Source organism: Phoca vitulina, unplaced genomic scaffold, assembly GCF_004348235.1.
Source record: "Phoca vitulina isolate PV1807 unplaced genomic scaffold, GSC_HSeal_1.0 scaffold63, whole genome shotgun sequence".
NCBI lineage: Eukaryota > Metazoa > Chordata > Mammalia > Carnivora > Phocidae > Phoca > Phoca vitulina.
The window spans coordinates 2704515-2726296 of record NW_022589766.1 but is presented as its reverse complement, the minus strand read 5'-3'; the positions used below and the strand labels follow the sequence as shown (position 1 = coordinate 2726296).

Below are 21782 nucleotides of genomic sequence, written 5' to 3'. Positions count from 1 at the left end.
AGACTAGATAAACTGTCCTGGTTAATCCCTGATTATTTGTATCTTACGTACATATTTAAAGTTATTTTAAATTTGTAAATATATTACTGTCTCTTCTAAAAAATTATCCAAAAGGAGACTATTACATTATAAAACTGAGGAATTTTTTTTTCTTAATTTGTGGAGCTATTAGTGGGTAGAAGAAGGTATAAGAGAGCATATTAGGAGTAAAATGCTGGAAAAATTCTCGTCCTTTGTCCTCTATTCCCTTTCTTCCCTTTTGCCTTACTTTCTTGAGAGCTAGTCTTCCTGTGGGCAGGATTCTCTCTAAACAGATGTGGCTCAGTCTGTGGCACATTCTTCTTTTGTGTTTTTCTCTTTTCCCAGCCTCTAAGATACCTGATATAAATTAAATGGGGTTATTTAATAATGTGACACAAACATGAAAGGTAATCTTAAAGAAGTCTTGAATCACCTTTAAAGGGCTGTATTTATATATGTGATAAAATGGAAAATGGGAAGAGCCCCGTTTATATTTCTTTATACATGTTTAATTCTATGTCTGTTCTTTAAAACCTATCCACACATAAGTATGTATATGAAAATCTTCCTTTTCTCCTTCATACTGCCTCAGCTGATGATGAATATTACAAATTGTGTGAAAACAGTAGAGGAATTCGTGTCTACTATAGGGTTTTCTCTATTAAGATTTAGTCAATATAAGAGTTGTCTGGGGGTGCTTACTAAAATTTCTGATTCCCTGGCTCTACTCCCAGGGTTTCTGATTCCTTAAATTTGGGGTGAGCCCTGGGAATCTTCACTTTAAACCTGCATCCGGGTGTTACTGTTCTAGGTCTTGAGTAGATCACACTTGAGATACAGTACTTTGGCCAATCACTGGACACTAGGTATTTATTACTGAAAACAATTGCCAGAGTTCATAAAGTGGTTGTGTGTGTGTGTGTGTGTGTGTGTGTGTGTGTGTTTGTGTGTGTCCCTGTATCTATCTACCTACCCACCTGAGTGTTTTATAGTCTTCCAAAGGTTCTGGAAGGAAAATAGAAAACTGGGGTAGCCTGGAAGATTTATGATTGTTCGATTAAGTTCACAAGTAATTATTGAGCCCTACAATAAGGTTGGAGGTGTTAGTAGCTGTACTAAAAGACTTACTGTATTAACACTCTAAAAAAACCAACAGCTATGATTCCCCTTTTCTGACACCTTCAAATGTATTTTTTTTGCCTTTTGTATTATTTCTGCTGTTGATTTAGGAAAACCAGGATTGATGAGCGTATCGTATCTTATCTTTTTTGTTAATTCAGAAGTATGATTGAATTGATAAATTTATATATTCTCTGTCACAGGGCTTGGAGTTTGGACACTATATGGCGTTACAAATAGTTTCAAATGGTCAATAAGGGTCTTTTTTTTGGTGAAAATTTGAGTATATTTCTTTTCCCAGAAAGAAATTGTATTTGGAAATGTTCAGGGGAAATCCTTTTTGGTTAAATAGCATGAAGGAATTAAGATATTTACCTATGTGTATTCTTTGGATGCTCTTGTGTTTGTATATAAGGATTTCTGGATTTCTCCATAGCAGTCTGTGTATACTTTGGATACTCTTGTGTTTGTGCACATGGATTTCTGTGTTTTACCATAGCAACAACTTTTTTTCCTTGACTTGTAAACAAATTAAATTATCCTGGTCCAGAGTTTATCACATTTACTGAAATTCTTGAAATTCTTAGGCAATGAAAATAACAGAAAAGAAATTTGGGTGATTTAATTTTCATAAAATGTTGTTTTATATTACAGTCATATAGAAACTCTAGTATAGTTATATTTTATAACAGGCTGATTTTGTATGCTTGTAAAGAAATTGAGCACTTTATTTCTTGAATCTTGACCCTAGACAGTGCCTCCTTTTCACAGAGATGCTTGATAAATCCTAGGTAAATAGAATATAAATGGAGTAAAGTGATAGATATGATATGAAGTTATTAGTAATGCAGATATATTATTTGTTATAATACTTTGTGATAGCATGGTATAAGGAATTAAACTTTTTTAATAGTGCTTTTTATTATAAAAATCAAGAATATTTTAACCCCCAAGATTTTTCTTTTACCTATGTTTTATAAATTTTAGCACAAGAGCAAGACAAATTCTGGAAGTTTATTGATGACAAAAAGTTGTTTCCCTCTTTCTTATGTAGCCCCTTTTAGGAAAGTGAAAGCTGTACTACTTTGGAGCTGTCTGCTTCATTCACTTTTGTATTTAAAATTGCTCTAGTTTCCAGTTTCCAAAGAAGATGGCTTGTTATGGGCTGTATGGTCTTAATTTTTAAAACACAGTAAATTTTCATGCACTACACTTTAATTTGTTGGCTAAAATACTGACTTTACAGTTTAGCTATTGAGATGATAAGAACTCTTATAAATATAGGTGCAGTTTATGTAATTAGTGCTTCTTTATATGGATACCTTTAACTTCAATGACCTGATTTTTCTCTTTAATATCTTAATATTCAGAAGAAGTAGTTTGTGATTTTTTTTTTTAATAAAGAAATTTTTAAAAAAGTTACATAAGGGACCATGATGTCTGGGGCAAGAAGAGGCCAGAAGGAAATAGAATATATTGTTTAAAGAATCAAAATGAACAGTTCACATACACTGGTGTTTGTTCATTTTATTTGTGCAAGAGTGCTGGTCATGTCAGAGGTATTTTGGAACGGTTGGTTCAGTAATTTGGCCTACTGTCTTTTTTTCTCTATAACAGTTTTTCTGTTTTCTACTACACCTTGCACATCCACCAATCCAAGACACCCTCTAGGTGAGTATTTTTCTAGTTATCAAATGGCATCACTTGTTCCCAAGACAGTTGCCGCTTCACTAAAACTAGACTTTATTTTTCTACTCTGAATCTGGTTAATTGATTTCACAGAGTGTATCTTATTCCACAACTTTAAAAGTTACCAGCAAACTGCTGAAGAGCTGTTTTTCCATTATGGAAAAATCACAATAGGATTAAACTTTTTTTCTGAAATTTTAAATACCGTTTTTAGACTATTCTTTTTGAATTTTCATTACAAACCTGGAGAATTAGAACAGGTTGGCTATATATTTAAAGAAAATATGAAAGTTTAAATATCATGAGATCACATGGGGTAAGGAATTAAAAATAACACTTGTTTTATTAGTGCTTTTAAAGTTTTCTAGAAATTAAAGATGTTTTTGTTGTAAAGGTTTAGGAGAGAAATTTTGAAAATAGCCCCTGGGTATTGAAACTGCATGTAGTTAGATTAATTATAAAATCAGGTAATTATACATTCATGGACCAGAAAGCCTAACCCTTTTTATTTTTCTGTATTTGTCTTAGGCTTTTTTCTTTCTGATTTTTTCCCCCCTTTAGCTTTTAAAATATAATTTTTAAAAGTTCTACTGATAAAGATATTTTCCTAAAGTCTTTAGAAATAAGTTCAATAGGATATCATGTTCACTTTGTTAATTTGGGGAGAATTGGATGAAAAGAGGAAAGAAATAGAAAAAAAAAAAACCCTCAACTCTTGTAGAGTTGGTGATGCTTTTGTTTCTAGTTCAGCCTTGCAAATGAGTTTAAAATACCTGTAGTACTGCATTATTTAACTTCTGGCTCTGTAGAGTTTTTATTTATCACTTAACCTTCTGTTGCTTTGCCCTTACTCTTTGGTACTGATTAGCAGCTAGATGTTCTCAACACATACTTCTGGAAAATCTAACTTACAAGTATTAGAACGAAAGGCTACATTTTATGTTTTTTAAAGGCATGTTTTCTCATTTCTCCTTGGGCATGTGGTAACTTGCATGGCTGAATTAGGTGGTTAGTTTTGTCAGGTTTCTCAGTAAGCTGTAGAGCTCATTAGTCTTTTTCATGTAATCACACTTTTTTCCCTGCTGACTCTCCCTAGTTTTACCAGCACAGAATGGGAATTGGAAAGACAAAAGGCATTGGTCACTGTCTTCCACATACCATCCCTGATTTGGGTGGCATGTAACAATTTTTTGGGGGGGGGGGATTAAATGCCTCACTTGCCTTTGTGCTCCTGTGTGGTTCCTTCCTTTTGCCAATATTTATGCTTGTTTTTCTCTTATGAATCTTCTGCAAGAACTTTGGAAAACAATAATCCTTGGATTTTCAAGATCCAGGATAAGAGGGTGCGTGTTTGCAGAAAAGGTCAAAATTTGAGAGTCCTGGAGTTGTACTGTACAACTGTTCTGGATTGGTGGATATGCAAATATTAAAGGAAGGGAAGGAGCAAATATTACTTTTGATGTGAGTGATCATAACATCTACATTTCCAATTTGGGGGAAAATTTTTATTTCAGCATCTTCCATCTGGTTTATTAAATTGGCAACACATTTTATTTTACACAGAATGTTTAAGCTTTATAAAATGTAGCATTTAAAAAATTCATGCAAGTGGTAGGCTTACTCATTAAAGAAAAATAATCATTGTGATTCTTAGGAACGTTTCTGATAATCCTAATGGCTTGGAATATTAGATCAAAAAATATTATATCATTATTTCTCTATCTTGCACATTACACAGGTTAATTGAAACATGTTTAAAATAAGGGAAAGTAGTAGACAATTTTAGAAATAGAATTCTGAAATTGAAGAAAGATTTTTACATTTATTCTTTCACTTGTTAAAAGTATTGAAGAGATGCCATATTAACCCACGAGAATTTGTTGATGGGCTATTGAGCTGTTGTTGACATATATGTAAAGGGCAGTAGTTCTGCTTGGCAGCTTACTAATAGCCAACCTGGTCCTTATTGGCGTTATGTTGGCAGAGTGCGACTGAAACTATGGTTAGGACTCTTTTTAACACTTGAGGAAACTTTAGTTTGTATTTTCTGACAATGGGAGTGTCTCAGAGCTTTTTGCTCATTTATTTATTGCTCTTTATTGATGTGAGGGTATTTTGTGACTACTTTATGGAGGATTGAATTAAGGTAATAGGAGTTAAACAAGTGGTTCAGCAGGTAGTTCATTAATTTTAAACTGTAGGGTGGTACATTGTGGTAAAAAGGTTTATTTAATTCATATATTTAGTGATTTTAGGGAATGTGCACAAACATGGAAACTATGTCTTCCTTCTCTTCTTTGTGCTTACTGATACCATTCTGACACGGGTGACATATAGGTGCATGTTTATCTCTTTATTTGCAGCATATTTTATAGTGGTATTTTGCTTTATTATCTTTACTTGGTAGATAAGTGGAGCGATTTGATACCTTTATACTATTAAATACTGAATAGGAATAACAAAATGGCAAAAACTCCCACACCCCTTCTTTTTTTAGGTGGGGCAAGGGTAGATGGAAGCTATTATGTGAGACTTGTATATTACATCTTGAACAGCTTAAATATTTGAGCTGAGAATAATTACAGTAACACGCCTGACACATTTCATGTATTTGGGGGTTACTGAGTAAAATTTAGAATGAGATCAATTTTAATTTTTAATGCCAGTTCTTTCCTTAATTAGATTTTTCGTGAAGCTCGAAGAACAGTACCTAGTATTGTTTATATGCCTCACATTGGTGATTGGTGGGAAGCTGTCAGTGAAACTGTGAGAGCAACTTTTCTGACATTGCTACAAGATATACCATCATTTTCACCTATATTTTTATTGTCTACCTCTGAAACCATGTACAGTGAACTGCCTGAAGAGGTAAGAAGTGATTAAATATTTACCTTATTGTTTTGAAATAGTTGATCTTGTAACTTGGACACATTCTAATTTATTTAATAAATTTAACTTCTTTAACAAAATAAATACTGTTTAGATTCATGCTTTGGTTATATCACTTATTAGCCCTGTGACTTAAGAAAGTTAGTTAATGATTTAAGTTTCAAGTTTTTTTTGGGTGTACTAATGATATATTTATCACTGTTACTGTGAAGATTGAGATAATTCATGTTTAGACCAGAGCCCAACATATGTGTGGTACGTACTATAAAGGCCTAAGCTGTATCACAGTTAGTTCCATTACAGTTAGCCTTCTTGTTCTTACTGTCTGGTAGATTATTTGGTGGGATTGGACCTTTCAGTTCTTTCCTTGGTATCATTATTGTTAATTTGACTGTTATTACTGCTGTGCATATTTTGCAAATCTGATATTTAGTTTTTGAGTTCAAAGCCAACTCATATTTAACATATTAGGATCAAAGGTAAAATCACATTTGTTTCAGAAAAAAATAGTAGTCAACTCATGTGAATGAAATTGATTTTTACAAAATGTGTGTTTTTAACACCCTAAGCTTACTAGGTCTTGAAATGATCACCTTTAGAAATGCTTAGCAGTATTTTGCCCAGGTGACACAGTTTATATAAAAGATTTTGCATGTTTTAAAAGCTATAATGTAAACCTTGATTATATAGAATTTTATGATTAAGATACCTGTTTACTGAGATCTTTTTTCTGTTTCGTACTTGTTAGCTATCTTGCTAAAATCAGTACACTTACTGATTTTGTAAATACATCTATTAAGTGTAGAATAATTCATTTTTGGTTATTCAGAATCTGATATTCTTAATTAAGACCATTAATCACAATGTTTTTTGTTTTTTTTATCATTGGGGCTAATAAAGTTTAGTAGAATGCTATATGTAGTAAGAGTCAGAAAAACCAAGTTGTACTGACTTACTAGTCTTTTGATTTTGGATAAACTTTTGAACCTAGAATAGCCTCAGTTACCTCATCTGTAAAATGTGGATAGTAATAGTCAGGCTTCTCGGTGTGAGATAATAGATGTGAATTTATGTTGGAAACCACAGAGCTATAAAATATTTGGTATTATGAAGTAGGAATGTACTTGAAATTGATTTAAATGGATTGAACCTGGACATAACCTAGAAGCCACTTTTAAAAATTAGATCCTCACTGTCAAGTAGTTTTATTATAATTTTAGATAAAGAAAATTCGGGATAATTGAGGGTTCTCCTTAGGAATATATAATTACCTGATGTTTTCCTTATATTGTCTGAAAAATTTGTAAATAAAAGTCTTGTGAACCCATTTTCTTAACACAGCAGCATTGCCTACTCCTGTTGTCGGTTCACATACATGATTTTACTTTTGGTTTAGTTTTTTTTTTTTTTTTAAAGTGAGCTCCACGCCCAGAGTGGAGCCCAACACACGGCTTGAACTTGCACAACCCTGGAATCAAGACCTGAGCTGAAATCAAGAGTCAGATGCTTAACTGACTGAGCCACACAGGCTTCCCTGTTGGTTTAGTTTTTAAAGCTAACATTATATCATACAAATTTTCAGTGTTGCTATATTGTTGTTATAGTTTTTAATGGATTCAACTTATTCATTATTTGTTTATCAGTACCCTTAATTAGTAGCTAAAATATTAGAGAGTTGCTAGCTGAAATTTCAGCTCTTTTTTTCCCCTTTGTTTTCTCTGTTCTTTACACTAATTATAAACCAAGTAGCTAGCAAAACTATCATGGATATTCACATTTGTGGGGAGAAGAGTATGAGAATTCTTAGATTACTCATTACATAACATGTTTTATACTTACTGTTCTTCAGAAATCCTTCCCTGCCCCTAAGCCTTTCATTTAAATTTAGAATGCTTGCTTTGTTTAGGTCACAAACTGAGATAGTAGTGAATAATAGCACATATTGATAAATATTTGGTGAATAAATGAAAAGCATAGAGAGTTGCAGATTAAGTAACTGTAGGTTAGCAAAGTACCTGATCTGTAGAAGAGATGAAGTAGACACTGGGTGGCAAAAAACCCAAGTGATTCTAAAAGAAGGAAACGGCCAGTTACTAGAGTGAGTGCCTTTAAGAAAATACAGTGGAAAAAAAAAAAAAGAAAATATAGTGGGACAGTGCAGAGGATCATAGGACAAGGGAGGGAAAACTGAATGGGAAAGTCATTAGAGACGGAGAAAAACCATGAGAGACTCTTAACTATAGGAAACAAACGGAGGTTTGCTGGAGGGGAGGTTAGTGGGGGGATGGGGTAATTGGGTGATGGTCATTAAGGCGGGCACGTGATGTGATGAGCACTGGGTGTTATATGCAACTGATGAATTATTAAACTCTACATCTGAAACTAATGATGTACTATATGTTGGTTAATTGAATTTAAATAAAAAATACAGTGGATAATTTAAAAGTAAAACAGATTTTAACCTGTCAAATAGGCAGATATAAAAAAACGGTTGAATAAACCTCTCCAGGGCAGTCCAAGTAATAGATTTAAATATGTACACACATTATGGCTCAGCAATACCATTTATGGGTAATTATCTGAAGAGTTTTTCGTGGACTAACACAAAGATACAGTGCAGACCACACAAAAAATACAAGAGTATTTATCATAGCCTTTCTTCATAGATTGGAAACTATCTAAATGTCATATTGTAGGGGATTAGCTAAGTTACAGATTTCTTTCATGAAACACAATGAAACCTTTAAAATATTGATGTGGGGCGCCTGGGTGGCTCCGTCGTTAAGTGTCTGCCTTCGGCTCAGGTCATGATCCCAGGGTTCTGGGATTGAGCCCCACATTGGGCTCTCTGCTCAGCGGGAAGCCTGCTTCTCCCTCTCCCGCTCCCCCAGCTTGTGTTCCCTCTCTCGCTGTGCCTCTGTCAAATAAATAAATAAAATCTTAAAATAAAATAAAATAAAATATTGATGTAAAAAATAGTGTTGTGGGGTCCTGGCTCAGTTGGTAGAGCATGTGACTCTTGATCACAAGGTTGTGAGTTTGAACCCCATGTTGGGTGTAGAGATTACTTAAAAATAAAATCTTAAAAAAAAAAAAAAGTCATGAAAAGATGTTGTGAATACATTGTTAAAAAATACAGGTAATCAGTATGTATAGTATTATCCAAGTTTATATAGAAATAACTAGTAGTTGTATAGTTTTATATATTTAAATAAAACTATTTACATAAATATAACTATTAACAGAAGTGTTAATAGTAATTATTTCTGAGTATTAAGATTATAATAATTTTAATTTCTTATCTGTATTTTCTGAATCTTGTGTACTAAATGCTACTATTCTCAGAAAATAAACTCATTCAGAGATGAAAAGGAAAGGTTCTCCACGCAACTTTTAAAATAGAACAAAACCAAAAAAGAATTAGTTACCATGGGGGTAATGTTTTGTTTGTTTGTTTTTTAAGATTTTATTTATTTATTTGACAGAGAGACAATGAGAGCAGGAACACAAGCAGAGGGAATGGGAGAGGAAGAAGCAGGCTTCCCGCGGAGCAGGGAGCCCAATGAGGGGCTCCATCCCAGAACCCTGGGATCATGCCCTGAGCTGAAGGCAGACGCTAATGACTGAGCCACCCAGGATCCCCTGTTTGTTTGTTTTTAAGATTTATTTATTTATTTTAGAGAGCATATGCAAGCAGGTGTGAGGGGTGGGGAGGGGCAGAGGGAGAGGGAGAGAGAACCGCAAGCGGACTCCCTGCTGAGCCCAGAGCTAGTCATGGAGCTCCATCCCATGTCCCTGAGATCATGACCTGAGCTGAAATCAAGAGTCGGACGCTTAACCAGCTGAGCCACCCAGGCGCCCCCTCAGGGTGGGGGTAATGTTTTATTAGGAATATAAAACTACTTTCTTTCTGTGGGACAGAGTAATAATTTCATCTTTTAGAGCTCTTTAACATTCTCTTGTAGATGTTTCTTTGTAGTTACATCTCTCTCCTAATCCAGTAGTTCCCAAAGTAAGCTTCTACTTAAGGCAGTACACTGGGATATTGAAAAAAAACATTAGAACTTCATTTGTCTTCATATTATCTTAAGTATTTTGTATATATAGGTTTTATAATAGAAATAATAATCTTAGTAGAATATATATTTAAATAGTGTATTAAATATACTAGAAGAGAGATATTTTTTTTTAACTGATGAGGTGTTAGATAAAAAATTTGGAAATCATTGCTCTAGATCAGCTGTTATCCACGTGTGGTTTAAGGACTTCTGTGGGCCCCACAAGACTTTCAGGGAGATGTCACATTTCTCTTTTTCTAACTACATATCTGCTTAAATATGGGTTTCTTCATGTATTACAGTCAAAACAACATATTGTAACAGATTGAATGCAGAAGCAGAAATGAGAATCCAGTTGTCTCTCAGTAAGCCAGACATTAAAGAGATTTGAGGAAATGTAAAATAGTGCCATTTTTCTTGCTAAATTTTATTTTATTATTATTATTATTATTTTTTGCTAAATGTTATTTTATATATGTTTTATATTTTGTTTTTTTGTTTTTTGTTTTTTTTTTTAAAGATTTTATTTATTTATTTGAGAGAGAGAGAATGAGAGACAGAGAGCATGAGAGGGAGGAGGGTCAGAGGGAGAAGCAGACTCCCCGCCGAGCAGGGAGCCCGATGCGGGACTCGATCCTGGGACTCCAGGATCATGACCTGAGCCGAAGGCAGTCGCTTAACCAACTGAGCCACCCAGGCGCCCTATATGTTTTATATTTTGGAAAAATACATTTTTTAAAAGAATATATTTTTCAAAATACATTTTCAGTGCTAATATGTAATAGGATTTAATTAAATAATTTGGAGTGCTCTTAGTTTTAATTTTAATACATAATTATGGACAGATGTAACCCGCATAAACTGAAGCTCTTTTGGGTTCCTAAGTGTTTTTTTTTTTTTTTAAAGATTTTATTTATTTACTTGACAGAGAGAGACACAGCGAGAGACAGAACACAAGCAGGGGGAGTGGGAGAGGGAGAAGCAGGCTTCCCGCTGAGCAGGGAGCCCGATGTGGGGCTCAATCCCAGGACCCTGGGATCATGACCTGAGCCGAAGGCAGACGCCCAGCAACTGAGCCACCCAGGCACCCTCCTAAGTGGTTTTTAAGAGTTTAATAAGATTCTGAGACCGAAACGTTTGAGAACCTTTGACCTAGACCACAAGCTCTTTGAGAGGAGGGGACTGTCTTACTGGCCTTCACTTCTCTACTTCTTGACACATTGGAATTGCTTAGTAAATGTTTGTTGCATAAAAAATAGGAATTTACCACTGAATCATCACACATTGGCTTGAGCTCCTGCTCAGCCTCATTTCTTTTTTATTTTTGTAAAATTCTAGTGTAGTAGGTAAATTTAGTTTTGTGGACCCTGCAGACTCTTTCTGAGAATAGTTGGAGAATTTTATTTGAGTTACATGGGAATTGCGAATTATTTCTCTTCAGGAGAATTAGAAAAAAGAAAAGAGGATTGAGCATAGGAAAGGGACTTTTAAACAAGGAAGCAGATAAAAAGCAGAAATATTTGTAGGAAGGAAAACAAACTTTGGTCAGAAAGAATTGTGCTTACATTTCTGAACAGTTTCACAGTATGTATTTTGGTATTGTTATATGGGCAGGCTCAAAATGATATATTTGGAAATGAATTTTATTTTATTTTTAATTTTATTTATTCATTTTAGAGAGGGAGGGGAGAGGGACAGAAGAAAGAGAATCTTAAGCAGGCTCCACATCCAGTGCAGAGCCCCATGTAGGGCGCAGTCTCACAACCCTGAGGTCATGACCTGAGCCGAAATCAAGAGTCGGATGCTTAACTGAGCCACCCAGGTGCCCCTGGAAATGAATTTTAAGGAAATACCTCCTCAGCTACACTTAGGAAAGTAAAGATAACAAGCAGCATTTTGTTATTTCAGTATTTCGTGTCTTTTTGTGTCTCTCAGTTTGTCATGGGAACTGGGAATTAAAAATCAATAACTTAAGTAGAAAAATCAAGTAGGGGCATTGAAAACTCAGATGAATGATTCATGTGTACAAGAGAAATATCTTAGTATTGTTTTTTTGTTGTAAAACAATTACATGATTCTTTTTTTTTTTTAAGATTTTATTTATTTATTTGAGAGAGAGAGAGCACATGAGAGGGGGAGGGTCAGAGGGAGAAGCAGACTCCCTGCTGAGCAGGGAGCCCGATGCGGGACTCGATCCCAGGACTCTAGGATCATGACCTGAGCCGAAGGCAGTCACTTAACCAACTGAGCCACCCAGGCGCCCCCAATTACATGATTCTTAAAATTTACAAGGAAAGAGGTCATTGCAAGTCTTTTAAAATCACAGCTTAGATCTCTAGTAAATGAACATGAATTATTACTATGTTAAGGTAAAATGTTATTGTTTATTTTTATTTAATGAATTATTTACTTATTTTGTTTTGGGGAAAGCAAATTTTATTCACGAAAGCTGTCTTAGGTTCATTTCTGATCTAATTTCCCATTCCTTGTTTTCTTTGACATCTTGAGTCTTAAAACACTGTTTTTCCCCATTACAGAGTTTGAATGAACTCTACCTTTAAAACTGGGGACTGACAACTCTAACATTTAATAAATGAGGTAAAACGAAAAGATTTTGGTAATGAAAGAATTGCTGCCACTTATGCAACTATGTCCCAGGCACTGTAGAAGCCAGTTCCATATATTATCTAACTCAAGTTTTTTAACTGTTTAGTAAGGAAAGTATTACTATTGTTTTCCCATTTGACAGATGAAGAAACTGAAGCCAAGAGGGGTAAAGTATCTTGCCTAGGATCTCACAGCTAGTATGGCAGAGCAAAGTTTTGAATCCAGGTTTGTCTGATTACAAAGGTCATGCACTTACAATGCATTGTACTCTTCAGACTGCAGAGAGACCCATTTCTGCATATTGTGATGCTCAGGCTGATGAGTGGTCAGGGAAGTAAGAGTTTTGTATTTATCAATTTAAAACCGTTGTTTATTCATCAAAAATTTATTGTGTGCCTGTCATGTGCAATGCATTGTTACAATAAGTGAATTTGTTTAAGGTGGGTCCAGTGTCTGTTTTTTTCGTGCTTTCATTCACAATGCTTAGCTGCCTTATGCAGTCTCTATGTGTACACACACACATGGAATACTCACAAATTGTTGTATATGTACATGTATGTATTTCTAGTATGGTAAATCTTTGTTGAATGAATGAATAGGTGAAAAACCAAAAGATAGCCACTGTTCTCTAATAATTCAGAGTTTAGAGTGGGGCACCTGGGTGACTCAGTCAGTTAAGCGTCTGACTCTTGATTTCGCCTCAGTCATGATCTCAGGGTCGTGAGGTCAGGCTCCACACTCAGTGCAGACTCTGCTTGAAATTCTCTTTCCCTCTCCCTCTGCCCCCCCAATAAAATAAAAAAAAAAAAAAATATATATATATATTAAAAAGTGTAGAGGGAAGAAGATACCTGAAAAAAATAATACAGTATGAGAAGTGCTATGATAGTATAATATATAAAAACATGATCCATAAAAGGAAAAACTGATAAAGTCAGGTTTATCAAAATTAAAAATTTTTAAAAAGGCACCATTAAGAAAATGAGAAAATAAGCCACAAACTGGAAAAAAAATATTTCAAATACATCAAATTGCATCTCTTGATAAGACTTAAATCCAGAATGTATTAAGAACTCTTTCAGGATGCCTGGCTGGCTTAGTCACTAGAGAATGTGACTCTTGATCTTGGGGTCATGAGGTCAAGCCTCATGTTGGGCGTAGAGAATACTTAAAAAAAACTCACCACAAGACTATGACAAATGATTTTCAACAAGAGTGTGAAGACCATTCATGGGGGAAAATATAGTCATTTCAACAAATGGTGCTGGGAAAACTGGATATCCACATACAAAAAAATGAATTGGACCCTTATCTTATACCATATGCAAAAATTAACTCAAAATGGATCAAAGAACTAAACAGAAGACTTAAAACTATAAAACCCTCAGAGGAAAGCATAGTAGAAAAGTTTTACGACTTTGGATTTAGTAATGATTTCTTTTTTTTATTAATTAATTAATTTGACAGCACACAAGCAGGGGGAGTGGCAGGCAGAGGCAGAGGGAGAAGCAGGCTCCCGCTGAGCAGGGAGCCTGATGTGGGACTCGATTCTGCGACCCCGGGACCATGACCTGAGCTGAAGGCAGACGCTTAACGACTGAGCCACTCAGGCGCCCCTAGTAATGATTTCTTGGCTATTACACTACAAGTACAGGCGACAAAAGAAAAAATAGATAAACTCCATTTCATCAAAATTAAAAACTTGTTGCATCAAAGGGCACTATTAACAGACTGAAAAAACAACCCACAGAATGGCAGAAAATATTTGCAAATCATATAAGGGGTTGATATCCAGAGTATATAAGAATTCTACAACTCAAGAACAAAAAAACCCCCAACCAACCAAACTTCCCCTAAAGGAGATACTCAAATGGCCAATAGCACATAAAAAGATACTGAACATCACTAATCAAAAGGGAAATGCAAATTAAGACCACAATGAGGTGTCAGTTCATACCCATTAGGATGGCTGTCACCATAAAAACAAAAAATAACTAGTGTTGATCAGGACATGAAGAAATTGGAGCCCTTATGTGTTGCTGGTGGGAATATAAAGTTGTGCAGCGTCATTGAAAATAAATGATACAGTGATTCCTTAAAAAGTTAAACAGAATTACCATATGATCCAGCAATTCTGCTTTTGGGTATACACTCAAAAGAAGTGAAAGCAGGGATTCAAACAGGTATTTGTATACCTATGTTCATAGCAGCATTATTCACAATAGCCAAAAGGTGGAAACACACAAATGTCCATCAACAGATAGATGGATAAAGAAAATGTGGCATATACATATAGTATAACATTATTTAGCTTTAAAAAGGAAGGAAATTTTAACACATGCTACAACATAGATAAACCTTGAAGACATTATGCTAAGTGAGATAGGCCTGTCACTAAAGGACAAATAAATGATTCCTCTTTTAAAAAGTTCCTAGAGGGGGCGCCTGGGTGGCTCAGTCGGTTAAGCCTCTGCCTTCGGCTCAGGTAACGATCCCACGGACCTGGGATTGAGCCCACATCAGGCTCCCTGCTTGGCGGGAAGCCTGCTTTTCCCTCTCCCACTCCCCCCTGTGTTCCCTCTCTCACTGTGTCTCTCTCTGTCAGATATATAAATAAAATCTTTAAAAAAAAAATAAAAATAAAAAGTTCCTAGAGTAGTCAGATTGACACAGATAGAAAGTAGAATGGTGATTGTCAGGGGCTGGGGAAAGGGGGAGAGTATGGGGAGTTAGTATTTACTGGATACAGTATTTCACTTGGGGAGGATGAAAAAGTTCTGTAGTTAGATGGTATGATGGTTGCATAACAATGTGAATATACTTAATTTTACAGGCTGTATAATTAAAAATGATAAAAATGGCAAATTTTATGTTATGATTATTTTACCACAATTAAGGTAAAAAAGACTACAAGTTAAGATTTAAATAGACATTTCACTGAAGAGTATATATTCTCTGAGGCTAATAAAGCATGAGAAAAGATACTTAATATCATTAGTCATTCAGGAATGGGATACCACGGCACAACCACTAGACAGTATTGAGTGTCGGCAAAGGATGTTAGAGAAACTCAAGGCCTTATATACTGGTGGTGGAATTATAAAGCATGTAGTCATTTTTTGAAAAATTGGCAGTTCTTAAGATGTTAGTCATAAACTTATGATATGACTCAGCATTTCCACTCCTAGGTAACTACAGAAGAGAAATATGTTCACACAAAGACTTGAATGCAAATGTTCCTGCTACCATTATTCATAATAGTGGAAACAGCCCATTATTCAATATTCACTGGTGATTGGTGAAACCAAACATTGTTATATACACACAGTGAAATACTGTTCAGCATTAAATGGAATGAACTACTGACACATTCTACAACGTGGATGAGCTTTAATATATTATGCTAAATGAGAGAAGCTAGACAAAAAAAGACTACACGATACACAATTTCTACTAAAGGCACATCTCTAGAGACAGTAAATCAGTGGTTGGGTGGGGAGTGTGAGCATGAGTAGGGATTGATGGCAGATGGACATGAGGGAGATCTTTGGAGGTAATGGAAATGTTTTAAAACTGACTTGTGATGGTTGTACAACTGAATTAATTTACTAAAAATCATTGAACTTAAAAAAAGTTTAATGAGGGATATTAGAAGGTATGCCTGAGTGTATCTGGGAAAGTCAGAGAAAGCATCACCCAGAAAGCATTGGCTTGAGTGGAGAGTTAAGAACAGGGTTAAGAAAGAGTGGATAGCACATATAGAGATCACCGTGAACCAGTGTGAAACTCCTTTCAGGGAGTTTTATGAGGCTTCTTGTCTAGTTGCCTCATGAAATTTGAGGCTGGGAATGTCAGAAGATAGAGCTAGGAGTAAATTTAAAGTAAAATGTAGCCTACTTATAAAGTGATGGGTTCTAAGCTGTTGGTAATAACCTGGCAGGAGTATCAGGGTATTATTACAGACTTACTCTTGGTATGTTTTTTGTATTCACAAAGTTCAACACAATGTTGAAAAATGATCAGAAGGAAGAATATTTAAAACTGAGATTAAATGTTTTGCTACTTTTGAACAAATTCTATTAATTTTTCAAGACCCAGTTAATGTTAGCTATTTCAGCTAAATCTTATCTAATGCCTCTTCATCCCTACCTCTTGCAGAGTCTCTTCTGTTTCTCTACGAGTGTTACACCACTTCTGGTGTGGTACCATAATGCTTTCTTGTCAAACTTTTAAGATCCTTGACAGCAGGAAGTAATTGTATTTTCTTCAAGTTTGTAATGGCAGTATTTGGCATTATATTTAGCACACAGGGGGCATTCAGTGGTAAATTTGTTTGGCTGAAGAAGAAGAAGAAGAAGGACCAGTGAAGCATAGATCAAAGGGTTGGAGGGAATTTTACATGAAAGTAGTCTGCAAAGAAAATATTGGAAGGGCACATGGTGAAATTTTATAAACTCTTAAAGGATTTGGCTTTGGGTTGAGGTAAATAGTTCCCCATCCAGATTTTGAATTCTACTTTTCATTGATTGTTTCTTTTCTATGTTAGAATTTTAGAGGTGGAAAAGGCCTTTAGAGGTTATATAATCTAGTTTTTTTTTTTTTTTTTTTTTTTACTTATTTTATGACCTTAAGTCAGTTACATAAACCTTTCCAAGTCTAAGTTTTCTCAAGTATAAAATGAAGGACTCCTATATATACTTCATTATTCTAAAGATTGATTGAAATAATATTTAGAAATTTTTAGTCTTCAATTCAGTAAGTGGTTAGACATGACAAATTGAATGAATTATCTAAAGTTTACTATAAACGTGTGGCTAAATTTGGGCTAGGATCTAATGTCTTGAATTTTGATCCAGTGTTTCCTCATTGTCTCATAGTTGGTTCTTCTTTCCATATTAGTGACCTTTTCCCATCTTCATTTACATTTTCCATTTTGATCTGGGCTGGGGAAGAAAATTGCAAACTTTACTCATTCAGTCCATGCTAATTACGCATTAGTATGTCCCAGTCACTGTGGTAGGTATAGGAAAACAGATGAATAAGGAATGGTCTCTGTTCTCAGGGAGTTTGGTGTCTAGAAGTGGAATATAGACCTTCTAGGAAAACATAAAAATTAAAGTGTGTAGAATTAATGTGGATGATGTGGAGGATTTAAACAGCCTATCTTGCAAGGGGGACATCTGGGGTCAAAGCCTCTATAGAGGAGGTAAACAATGGAGAGATAGGTAGTCACCAGTGGGAAGGAACTGAGGGTTGTAAGAATGACTGGCTTAATATTGCTTGGGAGTTCTGTGTGGAAGGTGGTGTCATTGTGGAGCATTCTAGGAAGAAACTGAAGGTATAGTTTATTTTCAGTGTAACTGGGATGCCGGAAGATGCAGTGGAATAGACTTGGTATGAGAAGAACCCAGGAAAGGAAATCACCGAATAGGAAGTACACAGAAATAACATACAAGAAGGCAGTGTTGTTAGCATCCTTCCAGCTCTCTAATGTAGATTCTAGGTAATTACTTTCTAGCTCTTATGCAAGAAGTCCTTTGAGGTTTGCCATCTAACTATTATAATCAATTATCCTTTCTGCTATTATTTGCAGACTTTTCCGGGTATAGTATAATTTATTAATGACTTCGGCAACTGGTCATTCTCCCATTATGGTTTAGTCCATGAGATTGAATCTCTCAACAGCATAGCCTTAGGATGAGGTTAACCCTAACCCCACATGAATGAAAATTGAAAATGGTACTGGAAGTTGAAGAAATTGTAGTTTGGTATAATAAGTAAGCTTTTAATTCTCTATATATTTAATGTCTTTGTGTGTATGTGTATGTGTGTAGGTTAAATGTATCTTTAGAATACAGTATGAAGAGGTCTTGTATATTCAAAGGCCTATTGAAGAAGACAGAAGAAAATTTTTCCAAGAATTGATTCTCAACCAGGCATCAATGGCTCCACCACGGAGGAAACACACTGGTAAAGTTCCTAAAGCCTTTAGGAAAATGGGGGGAAGGGAATGGGGAATGGAATTAAGAAATGCCCTTTCTTGGAGTCACTTTTTAAAAAATTCATTTCTTGTGGAAGTAAAGTCAGTTTTTTAGATTCTACTCTTTAGATGGACACATTCTCTTTAGATGGACACTTCTCTTTAGATGGAGTGGTCATTGTGTTTACCTGACTTGAGGAGATTGTGAGGTACCGCCTCATAGTTAAGGCCTTACTAAAAGGTGACTGTTAATGAAGTGTTCTTACCATTTCAATCCAGATGCTGTGGTAGATTTCACATTCTGAGGCTCAAAAAGTCTTCAGTTCTGTTCAGTTTTAGTCAATTTAAGTACAGAGGACTTGAACTATAGTTGTGAGAACACCAGGTGGTGTGCTGATTACTTTGTGGGTCAGGGTAGGTGTGATGGGTCAAGAGCTGATTAGAATGTTTGCCTTTTCTGGTTTATTTATTTTTCACATATTTATTGAGCACCTATTATGTTAGGTTTCCAAGTGCCTACCATAAGATACCTATCATGACTTTGTTTTAAGCATTAGAATTTTCTTGGATTTGGCCTAAGAGCATAGTATTTCAAATTTCAGCCCCCTGACTTAAGTGAGGAATGCATTCTAAGTCACTCAAGACACTCTTTCTAATCTTAAAGATGTATAAAAGATAAGGTCTTCTTTGTAATCTTTCAGCCTCTTCTTGAAAATAGCAATCCTGTTACAAGTTTTTAAGTGTCTTTCCCGTCGTTCTATCTTTTGTGTTTCTCATGTGGTTCTTGTAGGATATTAAATACATTTCCACCCCTTGCAAGTCCTTGCTTTTCCATATTCTACTTCTGTTTTTTATTGATTATATTATCCAACACTTCAGTCAATTGATTGTTCCTTAGTGACTCCTTTCCACATTTTCTCAGAGTTCCAAAAATGAGCACCTATCAAATGGCTATAGTTGTGGGGTTTTTTTCCCCCTAGAAACCTTGGGAAATTAAATATGGCAGTTACACCTTCTGATTATTGGTTGTTGCTCCTGTTAATCTAAATAACAGTATTTAAAATAGTTCATTATGAGAATGATTCATTTTATCTTGCATACTCCCAGATACATCTTAGTCTCATAGATTGAATTTTCTATGTTAAAGATTAACATAATTCTTTTTATTTTTGAGTTGCTTCTATTGACTTTTCATTTTTCATCTTAGGGGCTATTTAGAAATCAGCCATAATCCTTAAAATTTTAATCCTGAAATTCAGTGTGATACTGGGAAAATCTTTTAAGGAATTAGGGAATAATATGTTTAGGAAAGTTAATACTTTACTTTTTGAGAAGATTTTTTGTTTGTTTTAGGGTAGATAGTGAATATTATAGATTTTATATAACTATAGACTGGATTTTCCATCTTATCCATGTCTTTGGGATTCTTTTTTTAGTTCCTTTTTTTTTTTTGAGGGAGAGAGAGGGTGGGGAAGGGCAGAAAGAGAGAGAGGGAGAATCTTGAGCAGGTTCCATGCCCAGTGCAGAGCCCCACATAGGGCTTGATCTCGTGACCCTGAGATCATGAGCTAAGCTGAAATCAAGAGTCAGACAGGTAAATGACTGAGCCACCCAGGTGCCCCCAGTTTGTAATTTTTTTTTGCTCCCTACACAGGTACGTACCATTCACTACCCCTACTATGTTGTACTAAGAATATGAGTGTAGAAGACTTGTCTAAAATTAGAACTCTTTTGGGAGTGGGAAGGGTCAAAGAATTGTTACTTGCCTCTTTTACTTTCATGCATATAAGGCACCCCATTTTGAGAAGGTTTTTAAACAACATTGACTTTCAGCACATCAGTATACAGTTCTTCACCTAAAGGTATTTTTGTTGATTTGAAATACTTCTCATAAGTTGTATGTAAATCATATTTCAAAATCAAATATTTAAAATCATATCATTTGCCATTTAAAGGAGTCCTACTGTGAGTTGTTTTAGGGAGTAAATCTATTCTGTAATATACTGTTGGTTTCCGTTCAAATTTTTACTTGCTGGGTTTGCAAGTGGTTTGTATGTATTTGGAATTCTTTTTTGAGTGAATGACAGAAAAGTAATTGAGGTCCTGGCTCTACCATGTTGGAATCTTAACATTTTCTTCTATTTTCTTTAGGTCTTTGTGCTATGGAAGTGCTTCCCCTTGCACTACCTTCTCCACCTCGTCAATTATCAGAATCAGAAAAAAATCGGATGGAGGACCAGGAGGAAAATACTTTAAGAGAGTTGCGGTTGTTTCTCAGGGATGTAACCAAGAGGCTGGCCACAGATAAACGCTTTAACATCTTCAGCAAACCGGTGGATATTGAAGAGGTCTTGTTTCAGTAGTGTGCAAACAGTGAAGTTGAACTGGCTAAAAGAAAAAAATATTGACATCTTTTTTTGGAAGGAAAAAAAGCAAAGGCATGGATGAATATTACCCCTAGCCTGTAAAATTTTAATCCATGTGATAACTACTGATGTCATCAGCAAACATCTGGTGACTTTTGGATGAAAATAGTGACCAATTTGTATGTCTTCTTAATTAGTATTGATCTTTGTGATCTCTTACTCTTCAGTTTAAGAAGAGGATTAAAAGTTACTTTAGTGAAATGTCCATACTAGACTATTTTTATTCCAGGATAAATCTTGCTCTTAAAAAGTATATTGGTGTTAACCAATCAAGACCAATTAATTTTTTGGCATTTTCCAAATTATGTATACCTTAGTGAAAGAGGTGGCAAAAAACCCTGAAATTTTTCTTTCATATTTTGGAAATGCCCGTGACTAAGATGCTGTTTGAAGTTAAGCATATCCTATGCAGCTAAAATTGTTTTTCCCTGCAAGGATTTTCTCTGCTCCCAGTGGAAAATTTCTCACTTTTATGTGTATTGTTTTGTGTCCTTGTGGGAGCATGGTTTGTGATGATAAGAAAAGAAATTTTCCATTTGGAATCTACTATAATAGTGTTGATGAAATTTTTTTTTGTTTTTGTTTTTGTTTTTTTATCCTGGGATAATATAGTGTGTGGATGAACACAATATAGTCTTTACTGGCCTTCTTATAGTTCAGACTCCATGTTTGAACAGCTTTGGTGTTGTTAGTTTTAAGTTTTTTCTTCATCTTTTTTTTTAATTTGAATTATGAAATTATTCATAGTTTAATGTTGCGTCCTTGTTGTGAAATCTGTACTTTTGGACCTGAGCAGATTCCTTTGGAATCATTACCTCATCTATGACTGGGAAGAATGAGCTAGCATTATATTTTTTTTTCCCTCTGAAAATAGCTATTTTCCCATTTTTTGTTTTGGTTTTTAGTTTGTTTTTTTTTGAGTAAAGGGAATATCTATAACTTTATTTGTATATTTGTATTTATCCACAATACATAGTTTTATCCATTTGATCC

At 34.9% G+C, this 21782-nt stretch overlaps 1 protein-coding gene across 2 annotated transcripts in view; it reads left to right on the top strand.

Annotated features, from left to right (window-relative positions):
* The window catches only part of ATAD2B (ATPase family AAA domain containing 2B), a 157698-nt gene that overhangs the window by 100774 nt on the left and 35142 nt on the right, over positions 1-21782 (top strand). The window contains exons 19-21 of one of the 2 annotated variants that reach the window (XM_032391456.1): positions 5512-5697; positions 18218-18353; positions 20515-20696. In XM_032391456.1, the coding sequence (XP_032247347.1) occupies positions 5512-5697; positions 18218-18353; positions 20515-20696 (504 nt within the window). Of the gene's footprint in view, positions 1-5511; positions 5698-18217; positions 18354-20514; positions 20712-21782 lie in introns of both variants that reach the window. The other variant, XM_032391455.1, reaches the window with a different exon arrangement.